The 21,342-nt window shown below is 47.7% G+C and overlaps 1 protein-coding gene across 1 annotated transcript in view; it reads left to right on the top strand.

Moving 5' to 3' along the window:
* The window catches only part of LOC103190004 (arf-GAP with GTPase, ANK repeat and PH domain-containing protein 1), a gene marked incomplete at its 5' end in the record, with an annotated part of 247,658 nt that overhangs the window by 148,061 nt on the left and 78,255 nt on the right, over nt 1-21,342 (top strand). Inside the window, 2 exon segments of the mRNA XM_042346895.1 lie at nt 7,417-7,475; nt 19,824-19,911. Coding sequence (XP_042202829.1) covers nt 7,417-7,475; nt 19,824-19,911 — 147 coding nt within the window.

The raw sequence follows: 21,342 nt of genomic DNA, 5'->3' as shown, positions 1-21,342 counted from the left end.
TAAGTCATCTGGTCCAGACGGGATGCATCCGAGGTTACTGAGGGAAGGAAAGGGTGGAAATAGCGGAGGCTTTGGCCACAATCTTTGAATCCTCTTTGGACACTGGAGTGGTGCCAGAGGACTGGAAGGTTGCAAATTTACTCCCCTGTACAAAAAGGGGCAGAAGGATAAACCTGAGAACTACAGCCAGTCAGCCTAACATCAGAGTAGGAAAACTTCTGGAGAGTATAATCCGGGACAAAATAAATTCTCACTTAGAAAAATATGGTTTAATAAAGAACAGTCAACACGGATTTGTTAAAGGCAGATCGTGTCTGACAAACCTAATAGAATTTTTTGATGAAGTGACTGAGAGGGTGGATGAAGGTTGTGCAATAGACATAGTTTATCTAGTTTTTCAAGAGGCATTTCACAAAGTACCACATAAGAGACTTCTAAACAAAATAGAAGACCACGGTATTAAAGGGACTGTGGCAACATGGATCCAGAACTGGCGAGGAGTCAGAAAGCAGAGAGTGGTAGTAAACGGTTGCTTTTCTGACTGGAGGGAGGTGTGTAGTGGGGTCCCTTAGGGGTTGGTATTGGGACCTCTGCTCTTTCTGATCTATATTAATGATCTGGACCTGGATATAAGGAGCACTTTCCAAATTTCCAAATTTGCAGACGATACTAAGCTAGGAAACGTTGTTAATGGTGAGGAGGATAGCACCAGCCTCCAAGAGACAGATTGGTACAATGGGCAGACACGGGGCAGATGAGGTTTAATGTGGAGAAATGCGAAGTGTTGCATTTTGGGAGGAAGAATGAGGAGAGGCCATATAAGCTGATGGTCCAGTCTTAAAGGGGGCAAATGAACAGAGAGACCTGGGGGTCCACATAAGCAAATCTCTGAAGGTGGCAGGACAGGAAGATAAAGGTGTTAACAAAGCATACGGGATACAAGGCTTTATAAATAGGAGCATAGAGTACACAAGTCAGGAGGTTATGATGAATATTTATAAAATGCTGTTAGGCCTCAGTTGGAGACTGAGTTCAGTTCTCGGCCCCGCACTTTAGGAAGGATGTTAGGGCATTGGAGAGGGTGCAAAGGAGGTTTACCAGGATGGTACCAGGAATGAAGGACCTTAGTTATGAGGAGAGGTTAGCGAAACTAGGATTATTCTCCCCAGAGCAGAGAAGATTAAGAGGGGATTTAATGGGGGTTTTCAAAATCATGAGAGGATTTGGTAGGTTGAACCGGGAAAAACTGTTTCCACTGGCGTGTGGGTCAGTAACCCGAGGACACTGATTTATGATAGTTGTTAAAAGAAACAAAGGGGAGGTTAGGAAAGATTTTTTTTACCCAGCGAGTTGTTCGGATCTGGAATGCATTACTTGAAGGGGAAGCCGATTCAATAACAACTTTTAAGAGAGAAGTAGATGGGTATTTGGGGAGGACAGGATTGCAGGGCTATGGAGAGAAAGCGGGCCGGTGGGATTGAGTTGGAAGCTCTTTTAGGAGCCGGCGCAGACACCAAGGGCCGAATGGCCTCTTTCTGTGCTGTATGTCCGACATCGAGTCCTGGACGAGAGACAACTTTCTTCAGCTCAACGTGCGAAAAACCGAGGCCCTCCTGATTGGCTCACGTCAGCGCATCCGCACCTCAGGCGCTGACACCATCAGCATCCAAGGCTGCACTCTCCACCTCACAAAGCCAGTCAGGAACCTCGGCGTTTTGTTCGACCCTGAGCTGTCCTTTCTCCCTCACATCCGCACCACAACTGGCACCGCCTTCCATCACCTCCGGAACATCGCCAGACTACGGCATTACCTCACCCCTCACGCGGCTGAAACTCTGGTCCACGCCTTTATCACCTCAAGGCTGGACTATGGGAACTCTCTCCTCGTCGGCCTTCCCGCCACCTCCCTCCACACTGCAGGTCATTCAGAACTCTGCAGCTCGTGTACTGTCCCGCACCAGACTTCGGGACCACATCACTCCCACCCTCGCTCGCCTCCACTGGCTCCCCATCCCCCAGAGGATTGATTTCAAGATCCTCATCCTCACCTACAGGGCCATTCACGGCCTTGCTCCCTCCTACCTCTCCGACCTACTATCCCCCTACCTACCTGCCCGTACCCTCCGTTCCTCTGGCTCCGGTCTGCTCCACGTCCCCCGCCCCAATCGCCCTACCATCGGTGGTCGGGCCTTCAGCCTCTCAGCCCCCAGGCTCTGGAACTCCATCCCCCAGTGCCTTCGCCGCTTCCTCCCTCTCCTCCTTCAAGGCCGGTCTCAAAACCTTTCTCTTTGACCGAGCCTTCAGCTCCTCTCTCGACTCTCTTCCCCCTCCTCGCTCCCTCCCTTCCCTCCCCTTACCCTGACCATTCCCCCCCTCCTCGCTCCCTCCCTTCCCTCCCCTCACCCTGACCATTTCCCCCCTGCTCGGGTCATGACCCAACTGTGCAGCGCCTTGGGACGTCCTCCTGACGTGAAAGGCGCTTTATAAATGGAATCTTGTTGTTGTTGTTGTTGTTGTATGATTCTATGATTCTATGGCTGCTGTGTTTCGCCTACAAATATACCATCAACTCATTTTACAGTATATTCCGTGCAGGAGATGTCTCAAAGAAGTGATAAGATGCTGTATGAAACACAAGGATTATTGTTATTAACATTCACCTGTGCAAATATCTCAATATTGTGGAAATGTGGTGGTAACGATTATGGAGTTCGCACATGGAAGAAACATCATTAGAACTTTTTTGCGGATCCCTCAACCCAGACTCTAGCAGAACAGGGCAAAAAGCCGTGAGCAAAGCTGTCTGATATTCAGGTGGATATCCGAACTTCTGCTATCTTTGAGCCCTTTCCATCGCCGTCTTCAGGTCATGCATATGGTCACCTCCCCCACCCCTGGCTCTGCATTGTGCTACTGTTACTGCAGTAACAGAGATCACAATGCTGGATTTCTCCTGTTGGTGTGTGTCAGTACAATCCAGTTTACAGGACCCCAAATCCGGCAGTGGACTGTTCAGTGGTTGGGATTCTGGCATGTCTGCAATCCTTAAGGCCTGGCATCCAGTCCATGACTGGTTTTGTAGAGATGGAGGTAGGGGGATAGTGGGTGCTCCCAATTGTGCCAAAGATATTTTTGTATCCTGAATAACAACGTCAACAACTTGCATTCATATAGTGCTCCTCATGCAAGGCAGCCTCCCGGAGCGCTTCTGAAGGATCGCGTAACACAGGATGTTACGTGATCTGAAGATGGGGAAGGAGGGGACAAAAAGGAGGGATAGAGGAAGAGTGTTCCAGAGTTTTGAGCTGTAGTGGCTGAAAGCGCAGCCACCGAGGGTGGAACGGAGGGCAGAGGGACCTGCAGGAGGCTGGAGCCAGTCGAGCGGAGGTAGCAGGCAGTGGGTTGCGTAATAAGGGGGGTTCCAGTGCATGAAGGATTTTTAAAAACTGTTGGAGGCAAAAAGGGTATTTAATCCTCGTTAAAGTCTGCGACAGGGAAGCTGTGTCCATGAAGGCAATAGTGGAAATTGCGTGCAGATGTGTTGAAAAGATGTCAGTATTCTTCTTACTTTTCCGTCTGTCTGCATCAGCTCTATGGAAAACACCAAATACCATTGCAGTGAATTCATGGCGTTTCTCAGCCGTGAGCCTTGAAGCTCCCCTCTGTCTGTGCTGGACCAGTAAATTCTGTACGGAAAACCTCTCGATCAAGTGGAAGCTTCAAACACTGTGCTCCTTCATATACTAAATAAATGCTCATCCATTTCCCATTCCTAATTCCGAGTGGCCACACTGGAGCTTTGTCATGCTGTGTTGTGTAGAGCTGTAGCGGGACTCGGGATATTTTGAGTTCAAGTGTTTGAATAGTGCTGTGGGGGTTGTTGTTCCATTATTGCAATCTGTGTGTGTCCTGGATTCTGTATCCAAGTTTATTGTTAATATACATGGCTTCTTTATGAGGTCTTTCATGTCACTAAAATGAGCTGGGAGATCATTCAGCCTGTCACTGTGTCGTGTGAAGCATCCTCAAGTGGACCCAAGAACAACAACTTGCACCCCAGAGTGTGAAGATGGAGAAGGAAGGGGCAAGGTGAAGGGATGGAGGGAGAGAGTTTCGGGGTGTAGCGGCTGAAAGTGCAGCCACCGATGGTGGAACAGCGGGCATGAGGACAAACATCTTAATAGATCGGATTCTCCAGTAAGTTAGTATTAGTGAGAGTGAGAGAGTGCAAAAATGGAACCAGTGTGACTTGTAACCCTTTCTTCACTGCTTACACATGTGATGAAATGGATTGCTTGCTATTTGGACTGAATCCACTGGCTTTATTTCCACTCCAGGTTTTTATACACGCAGCCAGGATTAGAGCGTACAAGGGGGATCTGCACCCAATCCCACCCACACTGTTAGTCACTTTGTGAGGTTATGAAGACTGTTTGTGGGTACCTCGACCACAGTGCACACACATACCTCTAGTTCTCAGGTATCAAAAGACACATTTATAATGAAAGAACTTGCACTTTATGTTGCCTATAACATTGAAAGGTCTCAAAGTGCTTCACAGTAATTACATGTAGTAACTTGCTTATAGGCAAACGCGGCAGCCATTGGTGGGCACAGATAGGTCTCCAAAACGGCGATGAAGTGAATGATCAATTTATTCGGAGGATTATTATCCGTGGAGACACTCCCTTCTCCTTTCCATTCCAGGATTTTAACATCCAAATGAACAGGCTCAAGTGACCTGGGTTTAACATCCATTGGAGGCTATCACGTCTGAAAATGTAACTGTCTTTCCCATCCCCCTTCAATACTGCACTGGTCTGGAATAGTCAGCATAGACTGCAAGCTGTGGTAGAAAGGAGGTTGGCCTAGAATGTACAATGCTCGCAGTGTTGGTTTCTAGAGTAGATTTCAGCAGTGAGAGGCACAGATCTCCATTCAACAACAACAACAACAAATTTGTACAGCGCCTTTCACATCAGGGGATGTCCCACCTTGCTGGGTGAAGTGCTTTGAGAGGTGTGCTGGGTAAAGGTCAATGACTGTTGTTGCTGGGACCAGGCTATGGGGTTTGCTGTTTAACAATAGCTTTGATTGGATTTACCATGAAGACAGAAGTGGGTGATGAAGCGCTCTGAGATGCCGTCCGGCGTGGAGGGCGCTATATAAATCCAAGTTGTTGTTGATGGATTTATCAACCCCGTCATTGATTATGAAAGTAGTGAAGTCATCTCACAATCGTATTGAATGTTGATTAGGCTGCAGCTGGGATGTTGTGCTCAGTTTGAGGCTCCTCATCGGTGGAAGGATGTGGGAGAGATGGAGAGGTTGCAGCAGAATAATACTGAGTATGAGACAATACATGCACATGTGTCCTGTATTGGATTGGTTAAAGCACTCGACTCGCAAGCGAGAAGACCTGGGTTCGATTCCCGGTCAGGGAAAAACTTTAGGCAAGTTTCCTTACTCCACATGCCTCTGTTTACCCAGCAGTAAGTAGAAACCCGGTTGGTAGGCGATTGCTGGATTGCTTTTCTGGGGGTAATAATCCCTTCAAAAATAAAATAAAAAATTATGTGGTCAATCCACGACTGTTTGTGGATCCTGCTGTGCACAATTGGCTGCCGTCTTTCGCCCACAAGATTTACACTCAATTCAGTATATTTACAGTATATTCTGTGAAGCACTTTGAGACGTTTCGAATGCATGATAAGGTGTCATATCAAATGCATAGATTATTATGAAAATAGGCTGGTTAAATGGTATCCCCCTGCAGTCCCTCCAAACACCTTTAAAAAGACTATCCCACGGAGGTAGAGAGTTTCAGTGCTATGATTGTTCTGCACTTTGCTCTTGTTTATCTAGCCCTTGTTGTTCAGTAGATCTGGAAAGATTTGGCTGCCAGCCAGGTTAAGGCTCCATTTGAGTTTTGGAGGTGCTTTAGTGTGGGCGCAGGGTGTTTGCAGATGCAGTCACCCACTTATCTCCTGATAAGTTATCTTCAAACAATGATAAATTCTATTGGAGTGTTGGTAGGGGGAGCTTTACAGGTGTAGTTTGTTTGACTATACAGCCTTTATTTCAGGTGATGGAAGTGCATATCGGGACAGGTTGTGGCAAGTGTGTCAGTGCCCTCGTCTGAGGATATTAAGCACATCCTAATCCACACCGAACCTCTCAGCATTTCCACTCCCATTCCTTCTCATAGAATTCAATTGCTCGGACAAGTCCATTCTTGGCTTTTACACTCTGAGGTTTCCAGAGGCCACCAGTGTTATAATAATGATTCTTGTAATTGATATAGCGCCTTATTGTGTCGTTGAGACATGTCAAAGTGGTTATCAGAATACATTGTAAAGTGAATTGACTGTGTATTTTGTGGGTGAAACGTGGCGGCCAATTGTGCACAGCAGCGTTCCACGAACAGTTCTGGATTGAGTGACCCAATTTTTTTTTGAAGGGATTATTATCCCCAGTAAGTGATCCGCCAATCAATTAACAACCGGAATCCTACTTACTGCTAAGTAAACAGAGGTGTGTGGAGTAAGGAAACTTACCTAACGTTTTGCCCTGGGAATTGAACCCGGGTCCTCTCACTTGCGAGGCGAGAATGCTAACTACCACTATGCTACAGGACTCCACGAGTTGTGAGATAACCGGCTTTCCTGCCTCCACATTGTCCAAGATCTGACTCCCAAGTTGAATCGCCTTTTGTCTCTGTGAACAGAAGATAGATAGTGTCCTGGGCTCTGGGTTGAAGTGAGGGGACCTGGTGACAGTTGGTACCCATGTTGACGTCACTGATTTATCGCACGCTCAGTGCCTGTGAAACCCACCTGAAATTTGTTTTTAACGAACAAGTGGTTCAGAGTACTGCTACTCCTGCGTAGAGAGGATCCAACTCCAATGAAAAGGGCGCTGGAGTGAATGGGCTCAGTTCCATTTAGCATGTGTATCTTACATCATTGCTGAAATAGTATAATATCGTCAGAGACCCTCACAGAGCCCCTCTGCCAGTGAAGGGTGGTCCTGCAACCAGAATGATTGGGGGGATGGAGGGACTGGACTATGAGGAGCAATTAGGTAAACTGGGCATGTTCACACTGGAGAAAAGAAGGTTGAGGGGCAATAGGATTGCATTCTTTAAGATTCTGAAGGGATGAGATCATGTAGACTATGATAAGCTGTTTTATCTTCTACTGAACAGTAGAACCAGAGGACACGGCCTGCAATTCTTATATTCTTATATGAGTGCTTCCCTTCCATGGAGTTACAGGCAGGAGGTGAGAGGAGCTTCCTGATGGTTACACAGGGCAGGTTGCTGTTGGAAGCATTAACGCTGTGCTGCTGATTGATTGTGTCTCTGAGAATAGGGGCCTTTACTAACGCTGCCTTCTATTTGCTTATTCGTTGCAGATTCGTTTGTGAACAGCCAGGAATGGACACTGAGTCGCTCTGTACCAGAGCTCAAAGTGGTAAGTGAGACCCAAACCCAGCCAAGGATACAACTGATTACATTTAAACAGTGCCTTTCACTTTGGGAGGACGCCCCAAGATTCTGAACAGTCAAAGATTTGCACCCGAGGTGGGGGTTGGGATCAGGAGAAGTTGAGGACAGGGAGGGTGGGGTAGACGGGTGACAGAAGGTGCTGTCAAAAAAGAACAACAACAATATTACATTTGTATAACGCCTTTCACGTCGGGAGGATGTCTCAAGGGGCCGGCAATCAGTGTTTCAGACCCAAGCTGGGGTTCGGGATCATGGAAGATGGATGACAGTGGGAAGAAGGAGGATGATCGAAGGCACGGTCAAAGACTAAGTCTTGAAACAGGTCTTGAAGGAGGTAAGGGAGGGGGTGAGGTGGAGGGACTGCAGAAATGAGTTCCAGAGGGCAGCGACAGAGTGGCAGAAAGCCCGCCAGCCAATAGTGGGGTAGGCAAGGCGGAGGACGTGAAACAGGCCGGAGCTCACTGAGCGGAAGGAACGGGCAAGTTGATTGGGGCTTAGGAATTTGCAGAGGTAGGGAGGAGCAAGGCCATGGAGGACTTTGACAGTGAGGACCAGGATCTTGAACTGTATTCCTCTGTGTGATGGGAAGTCAGTGGAGTCGTAGGTTATAATAATAATAATAATAATAATAATAATAATCCTTGCATTTGATATAGCGCTTTTCACGTCAGGAGGACGTCCCAAAGCGCTTCACAGAACACACTGTAAAGTGAATTGACTGTATATTTGTGGGCGAACGCGGCAGCCAATTGCGCACAGCAATGTCCCACAAACAGTCGTAGATTGAAAATGACCAATTTAATTGTTTTTGGTTTTTTGGAGGGATTATTATTAGGCGTGTGGAGTAAGGAAACTTGCCCAAGGTTCTTTAAAGACCACCTAAATGGGTGGTTTAACAGCTTATCAGATGGTCGATACCTCTGATAATGTAGCACCCCCAATACTGCACTGTAATGTCAGCCTAGACATTGAGCTCCCAAGTCCCCAGTGTGGGACTTGAACCCACAACCTTCTGCCCCACAGTGAGAGTGCTATCCACTGAATCAGATTGACACCCACTGACAAGTGAGTTTTCACATTGACCCATGCCTGATATAATGCTGCTTCACTGAACAACCTCGCTTACCATTGTCATACAGTAACTTTTTATTCTCTCCTTCAGCCCAGCTGTCAGGGCTCTTCACGGAGAAACAAGTACCGTGTATTCCAGAAATGGGAGCCCAGTTAATGTTAATAATAATCCTTTCATTTGCTATAGTGCCGTATTATGTAATTGAGACGTCCCAAAGTGCTTCACAGAATATACTACAGTGGATTGACTATTTTGTGGGTGAAATGCGGCAGCCAGTTTGTGCACAGCAGTGACCCACAAACAGCCAAGGAGTGAATGAACAATTGTATTTGGGGGATTGTTGGCCATGACACCGGGAGAGAGAAACTCCCTTCTCTTTTCGAATAGTGCCATGGGATCTTTAATGTTCATCTGAACAGGCAGACGGGACCTTGGTTTAACATCTCATCTGAAGGACAGCACCTCCAACAACGCAGCACGCCCCCAGCGCTGCATTGGAGTGTCAACAGAGACTACGTGATTCCAAGTTCCAAAGTGGGACCTTGAATCCACAACCATCTAACGAAGAGGCGAGAGAGAGCGCTACCACTGAGCCAGGCTGACACCCATGTTGGTGCCTGCATGGAGATTCCATTGCTCCTCCATGCCCAGGGTTGCACTGAAAACCTGTGCCGTTAATAAAGCCTCCCTTTATTACATCATCTCTCACACCCGACCCCTCCAAATGCCTGTGCGGTCTGTTTTTCTTTAAAAAAATCCATGAAACTCTCTTGTTTATCTTTATGTGAGTGAAAATTCTCTTGATTCACATCTGGGTTAGATTCCTTGGAGATGAGGATATTAAGGTCATATTATTAAGGTGTGTAAAAATACTGAAAGAATTAAAACTATATGATAGTAATAATAATCCTCGCAACAAAAACAGAAGTAGCTGGGAACACTCAGCAGGTCAGGCAGCATCTATGGAGAAAGGAAAGTGAGTCAACGTTTCGGGTCCACGACCCTTTGTCAGAACTGGGGCACATTGGGTGCATAGGTCAGAGTGAGAGTGGGAGAGAGAGTTGAAAGGTTGTAAATGCAGCGCTCTTCTGATCACTGCTCTCACTGCCTTCAGCGCTCTTCTGATCACTGCTCTTGCCGCCTCTCAGTAACTATCTTAAACTGGAACTAATTCCATATGGATTCCGTCTTCAATTCCACCCTTCCTGCTTTCAATCTACCCACGGTCACAGATACCTCCTTGAAATTCAGCGCTCTTCTGATCACTGCTCTCGCCGCCCTTTTAATAATAATCCTTGCATTTGCTATAGCCCCTCATCACATCTTTGAGACGTCTCAAAACGCTTTACAGAATATACTGTAGAGTTAATTGACTATGTTTTGTGAGTGAAATGTGGCAGCCAATTGCGCACAGCAGTCATGGATTGAGTGACCATATTATTATTTTTTTGAAGGCATTATTACCCTGGAAAGGTGATCCGCCAATCGACTAAGAACAGGGTACCTGCTTATTGCTAGGTAAAGAGAGGCGTGTGGAGTAAGAAAACTTGCCCAACATTTCGCCCTGCCCAGGAATCAAACTCAGGTCCTCCCGAGTGCTCTAACCACTAAGCTACAGGACTCCACAATGATGGACAACTCTCCCACTGGTAGAGGATCCAAAAGAAGGGGATGTAGTCTTAATTAGATCGATGTTGGTTTGGAGAGATCAGAAAGCATTTGTTCGCACAGATGATTGCGGGAATGTGGAATGTACAGTCCCAGAAGGCCAGACAGGCAGAATTAATTGGGAGTTTAAAAAGCAGATGGATCCTTGGGAAGTAAATAGATTAAAGGTTTTGGGGTAAAATGGGATTAAGAGATCTGCTATGATCTAATAAACTTGTCAAAACAGGCTTGAATGTCTCCTCCTGTTCCCATTACCATTGCATGAAGCTGGCTTTGTTGTGAAGTTTCTGATTTCTCGCCTCCAGCATATTAATAATAAATAATAATTCTTGCATTTGATATTGCGCCCTATCACATCTTCGAGACGTCTCAAGGCACTTCACAGAATATACTGTAAAGTGAATTGACTGTATTAACATTCAACACTAGGAGAGAACTAACACTGTACAAAGGTACATGGAATTTTATAGCAGAGAGGATTCTTGTACAGGCTCTCTGAAAGAGCTCTTTGTTCAGTCCCACTCCCCAGTCCTTTCTCTCGCCCCAACACACTCCTATACCTTTTATTTAATTTTAAAACATTTATACAATTTCTCTTTTAATGCTATGGTAGATTCAGGATTTTTGGTTGGTGATTCCAGTACCTTTGTGTCTTTGGTGATAGTCTCATTGCTTCATGCCTCAATTCGTGGCTGTTTGTTGGACATGTGTATCCTCTTTGGGGGTAGGTAAGTGGGGTCTCCTTGGAGCTGAACAGGCAGGGAATATCAGAATCAAGAAAGCCCTCTGTGGCAGTCTCTAATCCGATTCCTGAGCCAGGCGGGTCCGCAGTATTCCAGAGCACTGCTGATGACAGCACAGCCCAGCCTGGCTCATCATTTCTGGGTGTAATAATCCGTGGAGTCCTGTAGCTCAGTGGTTAGAGCACTCACCTTGCAAGCGAGACAGCTGGGTTCAATTCCAGGCAGGGCGAAACCTTGGGCAAGTTTCCTTAATCCATACACCTAATAATAATCCCTCCAAAGCAAAAAAAAAGAATAAATTGTTCATTTTCAATCCACGACTGTTGAATCCACTGCTGTGCGCAATTGGCTGCCGCGTTTCGCCCACAAATATACGGTCAATTCACTTTGCAGTATATTGTATGAAGCGCTTTGAGATGTCCAGAAGATGTGAAAAGCGCTATATCAAATGCAAGGATTATTATTATATTATTAAAAATTGTTTGCGGGATGCTGCTGTGCGCAATCGGCTGCCGGTTTCGCCCACAAAGTATACAGTCAATTCACTTTACAGTATATATTGTGAAGCGCTTTGAGACTCTCAATGACGTAATAAGGTGCTATGCAAGGATTATTATTATTAAACCCAACAACCAAGGTAGTGAGGGGCACCTTGTTGCAGGAGATGATCACAGCGAACGAGACATCCTGTTCTCTGTGCTTTCTGCATATAAACTTCCCAACTCCTCCTGTTCAGAGAAACACAAGTTATGGCTTGTTGTGAGTCGCTGGTTAGCCAGAGATTTGGGTTGGAGGATTTCTGCTCTGGGTTTGCTGACGGCCACTGTCATTAGAAATCTGCCAACTGAGTGATGTAGAAATCTTTCCAAAGCCCAGGGCAAGGAGCACAGGCTGGTTATAAAGAGGCCAGTTTAGCCCAGTGAAACTGAGGGAGAGAGTGTGAGGATAAAGTTTCACTTGTGGGTGTTGTCATTAATTTAGGCTGTGCTTACCTTTTGATTCAGGTGGATATGAGGGGCACTATATAAATGCAAATTAATGGGGCGTGATATACAATAATTGTACTATAATTATGTGCAGGATGTTCCTCTCGGAGATTAGCTCCCACATGTTCCATAACATTCATTTCGGGTATCAGCCTGGCTCAGCACTCCTCCCTCCGAGTCCATAATATGTGTTGCGGCAGCTGAAGACACGGTGAAAAAGAGGGTCTTGAGTCATGCCTTGAAAGAGGCAAGGGAAGGAACAAGGTGAAGGGATTGTGGGATGGAGTTCCAAAGGGTGGGGGCAGAGAGGCTGAAAGCCTGGCATTGATGGTAGGGCGGGTCGGGCGAGAGACATGGAGCAGGTAGGAGCCTGCTGAATGAAGGGAGGGGACAGGTTGATAGGGGGTCAGCAGGTCAAAGAGGTAGGAAGGAGCAAGGCCATGGATGGCCTTGAAAGTGAGGATGAGGATTTTGAACTCTACCCTCTGAGGGATGGTGAGCCAGTGGAGCCGGGCTAGAGTGGGAATGATGGGGTCACGGAGCCTGGTGCGGGAGAAGAAACGAGCTGCAGAGTTCTGGATAATCTGCAGCTTGTGGAAGTTGTGGCAAACGGAAGCCTTGTGGCTGGGGTCCCTTTGCCACGGGATATCCACCTTCATCTGGGAACTGCCCACAACATCAGGAAACTTAACAATCTGACAGCATCAGTAAAGTCAATAAGTGTGCACTTAAACAACTTGCCTTTTTATAACAACAACGTGCACTTATATAGCACCCTCCACACATGGTAGCGTTTCAGAGTGCTTAACAGTGGTGAAGCCTCACTCCGAGCCAGGAGGAAGGGGGAGGTGGCCGTAAGCACGGTCGAACAGGAAAGTCTTCAGAAGAGACTTGAAAGAGGGGAGAGATGGGCAAGGTGGAGGGATTGAGCGAGAGTGTTCCAGACTTTTGGGGCTTAGTGGCTGAAAGCAAGATCTCGGATGGTGGGGCGGAGGGTGCGAGGGCCGAGCAGGAGGCTGGTGCCAGTTGAGCGGAGGGTGGTGGAATTGGGGAGTGAGGGGATCGGAAAGGTAGGGAGGTGCCAGGGAGCCAATGGATTTGAACATGAGAGTGAAGTTTGTGAAGTCGATCTGTTCGGTGATGGGGAGCCAATGGAGCCTGGGCCAGAACTGGTGAGATGTGGGTACGGAGTTTGGTCCGGGTCAGTATGTGGGCAGCAGAGTTTTGAATGAGCTGATCTTGTCAATAGTGAATGGTTCAGCTGCAGGAGGTTTGTGCTCATCCAGACCTTGATGTCTGCCAGACAAGCTGATAGAACATCGGCGGATCTGGAGTTGGTACTGGATGAGGCAAAGTAGATTTGTGTGTCAACATGTGGAAGTTTACATATATATATGTATGATACGTATATATGGACTTTGGGATATATATATATATACACACACACACACAGGGAGCACATAGATAAGGAAAAGAAGAGGGTCCCAGAAGAGGAAAAACCATTTGCTGAGATGAAATGTAGGCGGTTGGTTAAGTAGGACTCGAGTGCAATTCCACTAAGGTAGATGAGGGAGGAGAGCCGATGGAGGAGGATGGTGTGGTTGACTATGTCGAACATAGCAGAGAGATCCAGGAGGACGAGGAGGGAGAGGGAGCCCTGGTCACAAATAGAATGTTGTTTGTGACTTTGACAAGCTCTGGCTCTGTGCTGTGGGCAATCAGGTGAAAACCCGACTGCAGGGGCTCGAGGAGGGAGTGGAGGGAGAGGTGTGACTGAAGTTGATCTGCAACAATGCGTTCCAGAACTTTGGCAAGGAAGGGTAGGTTGGAGATGGGACGGTATTGTGTGAGATTAGAAGGATTGAGGGTGGGTTTTTGAGGAGGGCAGTGATAACAGCGGTTTTCAGGGGGAGTGGAACAGAGCCTGAGGAGAGAGACTGGTTGACGGTGTCAGCCAGCAGTGGGGAGAGAAAGGGGAATTGAGTGATCAGCAGCTGGGTGGGGAGGGGGTCAAGGTAGCAGGTGGTGAACTTCATCCGGGTGATTATGGTTGAGAGGGAGAAATGGGGGCAAAGGAATATAAGGAGGGGAAGTGACAGGAGCCATGGCGGAGTGGGGAGTGGCAGGAGCCATGGCGGAGGGAGAAGGAGGAGTGGATGTCTGGGTGGGGTGGAAGAGGACATGGGGCGGGGAGGACAATGAAGCCAATCGGTTATTTTCAATTTTTGAGGCAAAGAAGTCTGGGACCTCTTGCACTTGGTGTATGACGTGAGGATAGTGGGAGCTTGAGGGGGGGCACGGAGGAGGTGATGGACCTGTGGATCTTTGGATTGTTTTGTCTCCAGAATGACTTTGGAGTAAAAGCCAGTTGTGGCCTGTGAAAGGGAGAGGTGGTAGGTGTGGAGGTGCTCGAGCCACAGCTGCCGGTGAATCGTGAGGCCGGATTTCTGCCATCTGCGCTCGAGTGTACGGGTTTGTGTTTTGAGTGAGTGGAGATGACTGTTGTACCGGGGGAGCCGGTGGGTTTGGAAACAGCCCTGGATTTCAGGAGAGCCAGGGAATTAAAGGTTGTGGAGAGACGGTCATTCAGCAGCTTGACGGCTGCATCAGGATTGCTGTGGGTGGAGGTCCAGAGGGAGAGGAGGTCCGAGGAAGAGGGCATTTGTGAGGGACTCGGGGAGAAGTTTTTGCCAGGGGCGGAGAAAGATAGTGGCGGGCTTGGAAGAGGGGAGGGGGATGTGGGAGGAGAGGGAGATGAGGAAGTGGTCCGAGATGGCCTTGCCCATGATTGACAGATTGGAAATGTCAAGGCTATGTCTGATGACAAAATCGAGGGAGTGGCCACGGTTGTGGATTGGTGAGTTGATGTGGAGGGTGAGGTTTAGGGAGGAGAGGAGGGCAGTGAAATCCGAGGCGGTGGTGCACGGGGAGTTTAGGTGGAGGTTGAAATCACCCATTACGAGCAGCTGTTCAGTGCAGAAGGACAGGGATGAGAGGAGATATCGGTGAGGAAGGAGCCAGGAGATTGGGGGTGGTAAATTAGGAGGATTTTGAGGGAGAGAGAGGGGGCATGGTAGAGGGTGAGGTTCTCAAAGGAGGAGAAACAGCCAAAGAAATATGGGGATAGACCAAGGGAAGCTTGGATGATGAAAGCCACCCTGCTGCTGTGTTGGTTGTGGCGGGGGATGAGGTGAAAGGTGCAGCCAGGAAGGGAGGCTTCAACGAGGGGGGAAGAGTCATCGAGGGTGAGCCAGTTTTCTGTAAGCCCAAGAATATCAATGTGCTCATGCAGGATGAGGTCATGGATAGTAGGGGCTTCGTTGGAGAGGGAGCGGACATTTTGGAAGGAAATGCGGATAAGTTTGCTAGTGGGAGGGCGCTGATGTGGAGAGTGGTATAGAGAGGATTTGAGGTTGTGAGGGAGAAGTGATCATGGAGTTTGAGGAGCAGGCAGTGTTGGGGAAGGTATGGATGAGGGAGGGGGAAGGGGTGTTTTGTCTTTCGGAGGTGGTTGCTGCGGAGAGAGTGAGTGATGTGACAGTTGGAGTGGCTGCTCTGGGACAACCAAGGACAGGACCACGATGGGCCTGGTAGAGGATGCACAGGCTGGAGCAGCGGGAGGTAATGGTGGGGTCCAGGAGAGAAAGAGAAGGGGGAGAGGGCAGTGGGAGAGAAGGACAGAGTGGGGGTAGCGGAGTGTGGGGGGTGGGAGCTGGAACATTTTCAGGGGGTTGAGGCTCGGGTTGGGGCGGCAGCCAAAAAGCGCATGTTGAGACTGGGAGAGAGCGATCAGCGGGGCAACATCAGCCCATGGGCTATGGGAGACAGTGCAGGCAGAGGAGAGGAGCGATGGTGGTCATGGCTTACATGCCAGAGACTGGGAAGGAAGGGAAAACAAGGTAGCAGAAGAATAGTAGAATACACACTATACTTGCCCTACCCTGGCGGATTTTTATGGCATGTTTATCACATTCAAAAATCTCATAGAGCTTGGCAGTAATTACTGTCAATAGATTGTGGTATCTTTTACCTGAACAGGCATCTCCTTACCTCTCCAACCTGCTTATTGCCTCACTCCATCACCTGTTGGCTTCGGCCTCCTGTTTGTTTCTCGGCCCCTCCACTCCACGTTGGTGGCCATGCTTTCAGCCGCTATGCCCCAAAACTCTGGAACTCTCCCTCAATCCCTGTGCCTTGCCTCCTCACATCCAATTTCAGATCAATCCTAAAGACTTTCTTTTATGATCACGCTTACAGTCACCTTCCCCCCTCTCCCCCCCCCTCCACCCCGGCACTGTCAAACACTCTGGGACAGTACCCCATGTGAAGGGCGCTATGTAAATGCAAGTTATTGTTGTTGATTGTTCTTGTAGGCATCCGCAGCAGTGATTTGCAAACAGCAAGATCTCACATACAGCTTGGCTGTGAATGTCTAATTTCTCTGGAGAATTGGTAGCCAGGACACCATGAAGGAACTCCCTTCTCTTTGTTAATAGCATTGTGGTATCTTTTACCTGAACAGGCGCAGATGATTTAAAATCTCATCTGAAGGATGGCAGCTGTGAGAACCTAGCTCTCCCCATTTTCCCTTTTCTATTCCTCTTTACTTCCCAAATATCCATTTAAACATCCCAATTGTTTCTTATTCTGTCTTAAAAAGAATTGGACACTCAATCCACGACTGTTTGTGCTCACTGCTGTGCGTAATTCACTGCCCTGTTTCGCCCACAGATACAGTTAATCCACTTTACAATATAACAAAAGGCAAAATACTGCAGATGCTGGAAATCTGAAATAAAATCAAAAGTTGCTAGCAACACTCAGAAGTTCTGACGAAAAGGTCTAATAAACTAGTGGAGCAGGTTTGATGGATTGAATGGCACCCTCTTGTTCATATGTTGATCACTTGGGTTTGGGAGGAAGCTGCTGAAGGCGTATTCTGTCTACATGTAATGACAAGCCCAGGTGTGGTGCAGGCTTTGTTCTGTGTTGTTCACAGCCCTAGTAATGAACTTGCAAACTTACAGACACTACATTCTCTTCCTTTGGAACGCTATCGTGTGTGATAGTTCTTTATAAATGCAAATTGTTGTTCCTGTATCTGTTCTGAAAGTGCCATTTACTCTAAACCTCTGTCCTCTTGTTCTAATGTTTTGGTGCGTCCGAAGGTACAGTCTGAGTTTACATTGTCAATCTCATTCAGAATGTTATAAACGCTATAAGGTTCCCCCTGTGGCATCTCCTCCCAAGGCTGAAGAGCCCGAGCTTGTCTAATCGTGGCTCGTAGCTCGTTCCTCTAACCCTGGGGATTAGCCTCACTGCTCTCCTCTGTCTCTAACACTGGGATCAGCCTCACTGCTCTCTTCTGCACGGCCTCTAGGGCCTCTTATGTTACGGTGACCAGAGCTGGTGCAGTATTTAATGTGGGGCAACACTGACCAGACACTGTCCTGCCTGGGTGTGATGACTGGGGATCGGTACTCAACTGATTTAGCAACACAGCCCAGCAGCCTGTTTGCCTTGTGTATTACAGCCTCACACTGTTTTTCATAGGGAGCGATGTCAGCTAATACTCCTAGATATATTTCAGCTTTCCTCTTGGCAAGTTCTATCCCATCCATGGAGTACTTGTGTTTCCTATTCTTGTATATGTACTGTGTAGTACCTATCGTTCATCTACCCACAACTCTTCAATTACATCTCCTTTCCTCCCTACTCAGTGATTCCAGTGTCTTTGTAAAGGAATTTGAAATGTTCATCCTGTGTGAAAAATGATACGTATAATAGTAATCCTTCCATTTGTTACTGCGCCTTTTCACATTGATGAAGACATCTCAAAGCGCTTCACAGAATCTGCTATAAAATGAATTGACTGTGTATTTTGTGGGCGTTACCTCCACTTCACCCTTCTTACTCCACATCTGCTGACTTCTCCTCCCTCTTCTCTAACAACCTCTCCCTCCACATCAGTTCCGCCACTCACATCATTGGCCACCTGCCAGACTGGTGATCACCCAGGGCCTTACCGTCTCTGATGTCACCATCACTGACAAAGACATTTCAGATCACTATTTCATCTCTCTTAACTCTTCCATCCCCCTCCCCGCCATCCACCCCACGTGCAACTCCTATCGACCTTGGAGGAAAATCCCCCTCCATGTCCTCTTCGTTGCCCTGGAGGCATCTGAACTTCTATATGTCTGGCTCTCCTCCTGCAATGACCAACCCTGCTTGGTTACCCTTCTAAACAACTCCCTCTCGGCCATCCTCGACACTCTTACCCTTGTCATCTCCGCACCACCTCCTACTTGCACAAATTCCCCATGGTACACTAGCCACCTCCACTCCTTCAAATCTCAGGTGACCTCCGCCGAATGCACCTGGCGCAAATCCAAATTTACGGTTCACCATCAGATCTGGCAGGACTGACCAAGACCTACCATTCTGCCCTCGCCTCAGCTAAGTCGACCTTTTATGTCAAAATCATTGACACTTCAATGTTGTGCCTGAGGTGTGCTGCATTGTTGGATGTGCTGTCTTTCGGATGAGACATTAAACCAAGGTCCCATGTACCTGTTCAGGTGGACGTTAAGGATCCCATTATGCTATTGGATAAGAGAGGGGAGTTTCCCTCTCCCGGTGACCTGGCCAATAATCCCCCAGATAAAATTGGTCATTTCTTAGTTATAATAATCCTCGTCCTCACTTTCAAGGCTCTCCTCAGCCTTGCACCCTCCTACGTCTCTGATCTGCTGACCCCCTATCAGCCTGTCCGCTCCCTCTGCTCAGCAAACTCTGTCCTGCTCCAGGTCTCCCGCCCTACCATCTGCGGCCACGCTTTCAGCCTCTCTACCCCCACTCTTTGGAACGCCATCTCACAATCCCCTTGCCTCATTCCCTCTCTTGCCTCCTTCAAGGCATGGCTCAAAACCCTCCTTTTCGATCATGCCTTTTTGACCGTGCCTTCAGCCGCCCTCTTACCCCCTCTACCCTCCCTCATCCCAAACCTGCCCCTCCACGCTCGGGTCCTGATCCCTGACTGTTCAGCGCCTTGGGACATCCTCCTGACATGAAAGACGCTTTACAAAATGTAATTTTGTTGTTAAAAGAATAATAATCTTTGCATTTGATATAGCGCCTTATCACGTTATTGATACGTCTCCCAAGTCCTTCACAGAATATATTATAATGTGGATTTATAACAATGACTGTGTATTTGTGGGCGAAATGTGGCAGCCAGCTGGCCACAGCAGAGTCCCACAAATAGCCATGGAGTGAGTGAACAATTTTATTTGGGGAATTGTTGGCCAGCAGAAACTCCCTCACTTTTCGACTAGTGCCATGGGATCTTTAACGTCCATCTGAACAGGCAGACCTCTGTCTAATAACTCATCCAGGACATGTTTTTGGGAGATTGCTGTGTGCAAATTGGCTGCCAATTTTCACCCACAAAACACAGTCAAAATCCACAATGCACAGTTACTGCACTTCACAGAGTATCTTGTGAAGAGCTTTTGGGACATCGAAAGAAGAAGGTCTTCAGACATGACCTGAAGATGGGGAAGGAAGGGACAAGGTGAAGAGATAGAGAGAGAGTATTCCAGAGTTTCGGGGTGTAGTGGCTGAATGTGTGGCCACCGATGGTGGAACAGAGGGCACGAGGGACAAGCAGGAGGCCGGAGCCAGTCGAGCAGAGACAGCGGGCAGCACTTGCATGACCGAGGAAGGGACGAACCCATCTCATTCCAGTGGACAGATTCTTCCTCGGTTGAAGGGAAATGGATTTTAGGAAATGATGAATCCTTGTTTTGAGTAAACTCTCACTTTGTGTTTTTGTTTCCCAGGGTATTGTGGGCAATCTGTCCAGTGGGAAGTCTGCCCTGGTGCATCGCTATCTGACTGGAACATATGTGCAGGAGGAGTCGCCTGAAGGTATGCTGCGCTAGAACTGATTCCTTCTTCCTTAATGCCATGCCAAATGGCATGCGTGTGCGTGTGTTCACTGTCTCATAATGGCATCAATGCATTAGATTGGTTACAAAAATTCATCAGAGCTACTTGCAAAAGACTGTAGTGTTGGTTGACATTTGCTCCGACATTTGAATCTGCTTCTGCTCCTTATCAGTCTCTCACTATCTGTCCATCTCTCTCTGTCCAACTTTCAGTCTCTGTCCATCTCTCTCTGTCACTCTCTCTGTCTATCTCTCTGTGTTTGTCTGTTTGTCTTTCTCTCTGTCTGTCTGTCTGTCTCCCTCTCTTCTATCACAGTATCTATCCAGGCACAATAGAGCTCCAATATGACACAATAGTTTGGGGTCCATAACATCCCACCCAGAGTTGTAACAGGACTTGAACCCCAGTCAGCACCTCCACATTCACTGGCTGGTGTTTTGCGAGGGGGTAGGGGGGAGCTCAGTTCAATCCTCTCCTCTCCCAGTCGTTTTCCAATTTCACTTGAGGGTCATTTGGTCGTGTGTTTGTAGACAACTTCAAAAGCCGACTGGGCTGTGTTTTACCATCATGTCCTTGTCAATGACAACTGATGTGTGATCATTAGTGAAGAGCTACCCTTGAAGCCCTTGTTGGACGGTGCATTTTTTTTTAACATACAATTGATGAACCCAGAGGATTAACAAGGTGCAAAAACAGCTGAAAATGAAGAAGAGTTGATATATCAGGATATAGTGGTTAGCTGAACCCGAGCTTGGCTTTTGGAGTGAGAAGGGAAGACTGATGGGGATGAGGAGCTGTTGATTTCTTTAAAGACAACATCAAGTTGCATTTACACAGCGCCCCTCATATAGGATAGCTTTTCAGAGCGCTTAACAGTAGAGGAGCACGATGTCGAGCCGGGGGGAGGTGACCGTAGGCGCAGTCTTCACAACCTGAAGATGGGGAAAGAGGGGGTAAGGCAGAGGGATCCTTGGTCTGAATGAGTTTGAGGAGCTGGTGAGCTGGTGGGGTCACGTGAATCAGGAGACAGGGAAGACTAATAGAAGCGGAATGAAAGGGAGTAAGGAGTGGGTGGAGACTGTGTGGCATATAAACATTGGCACAGACTGGTTGGGACGAGTAGCCTGTTTCCGTGCTGTACAATCTGTAAATCTTTCTTTCCCATTTGCACTTTTGATGAAACCTATTGCTACTGAGATGATCTCAGCAATTTTACTGTTGATGTTTCACTTGGATTTTCATATTATCTGCCTTTATCAGAATGTTCGCCACCCTTCTGCCTAGCAGGAGGGCAGGGAATCCTCCCCCTCAGCTCCTGTTAACCCTGCAGCCAAAGCCCTAACGGGGAGGGTGGTCCTAGCTGGAAAGCAGTGGAAAAGCTTACCAGACAGTGATATCAATGGCAAACTA

This window comes from Callorhinchus milii, unplaced genomic scaffold (assembly GCF_018977255.1).
Source record: "Callorhinchus milii isolate IMCB2004 unplaced genomic scaffold, IMCB_Cmil_1.0 Scaffold2, whole genome shotgun sequence".
In the NCBI taxonomy this organism is placed as follows: Eukaryota; Metazoa; Chordata; class Chondrichthyes; order Chimaeriformes; family Callorhinchidae; genus Callorhinchus; species Callorhinchus milii.
This window is presented reverse-complemented; position numbering and strand designations above follow the sequence as displayed.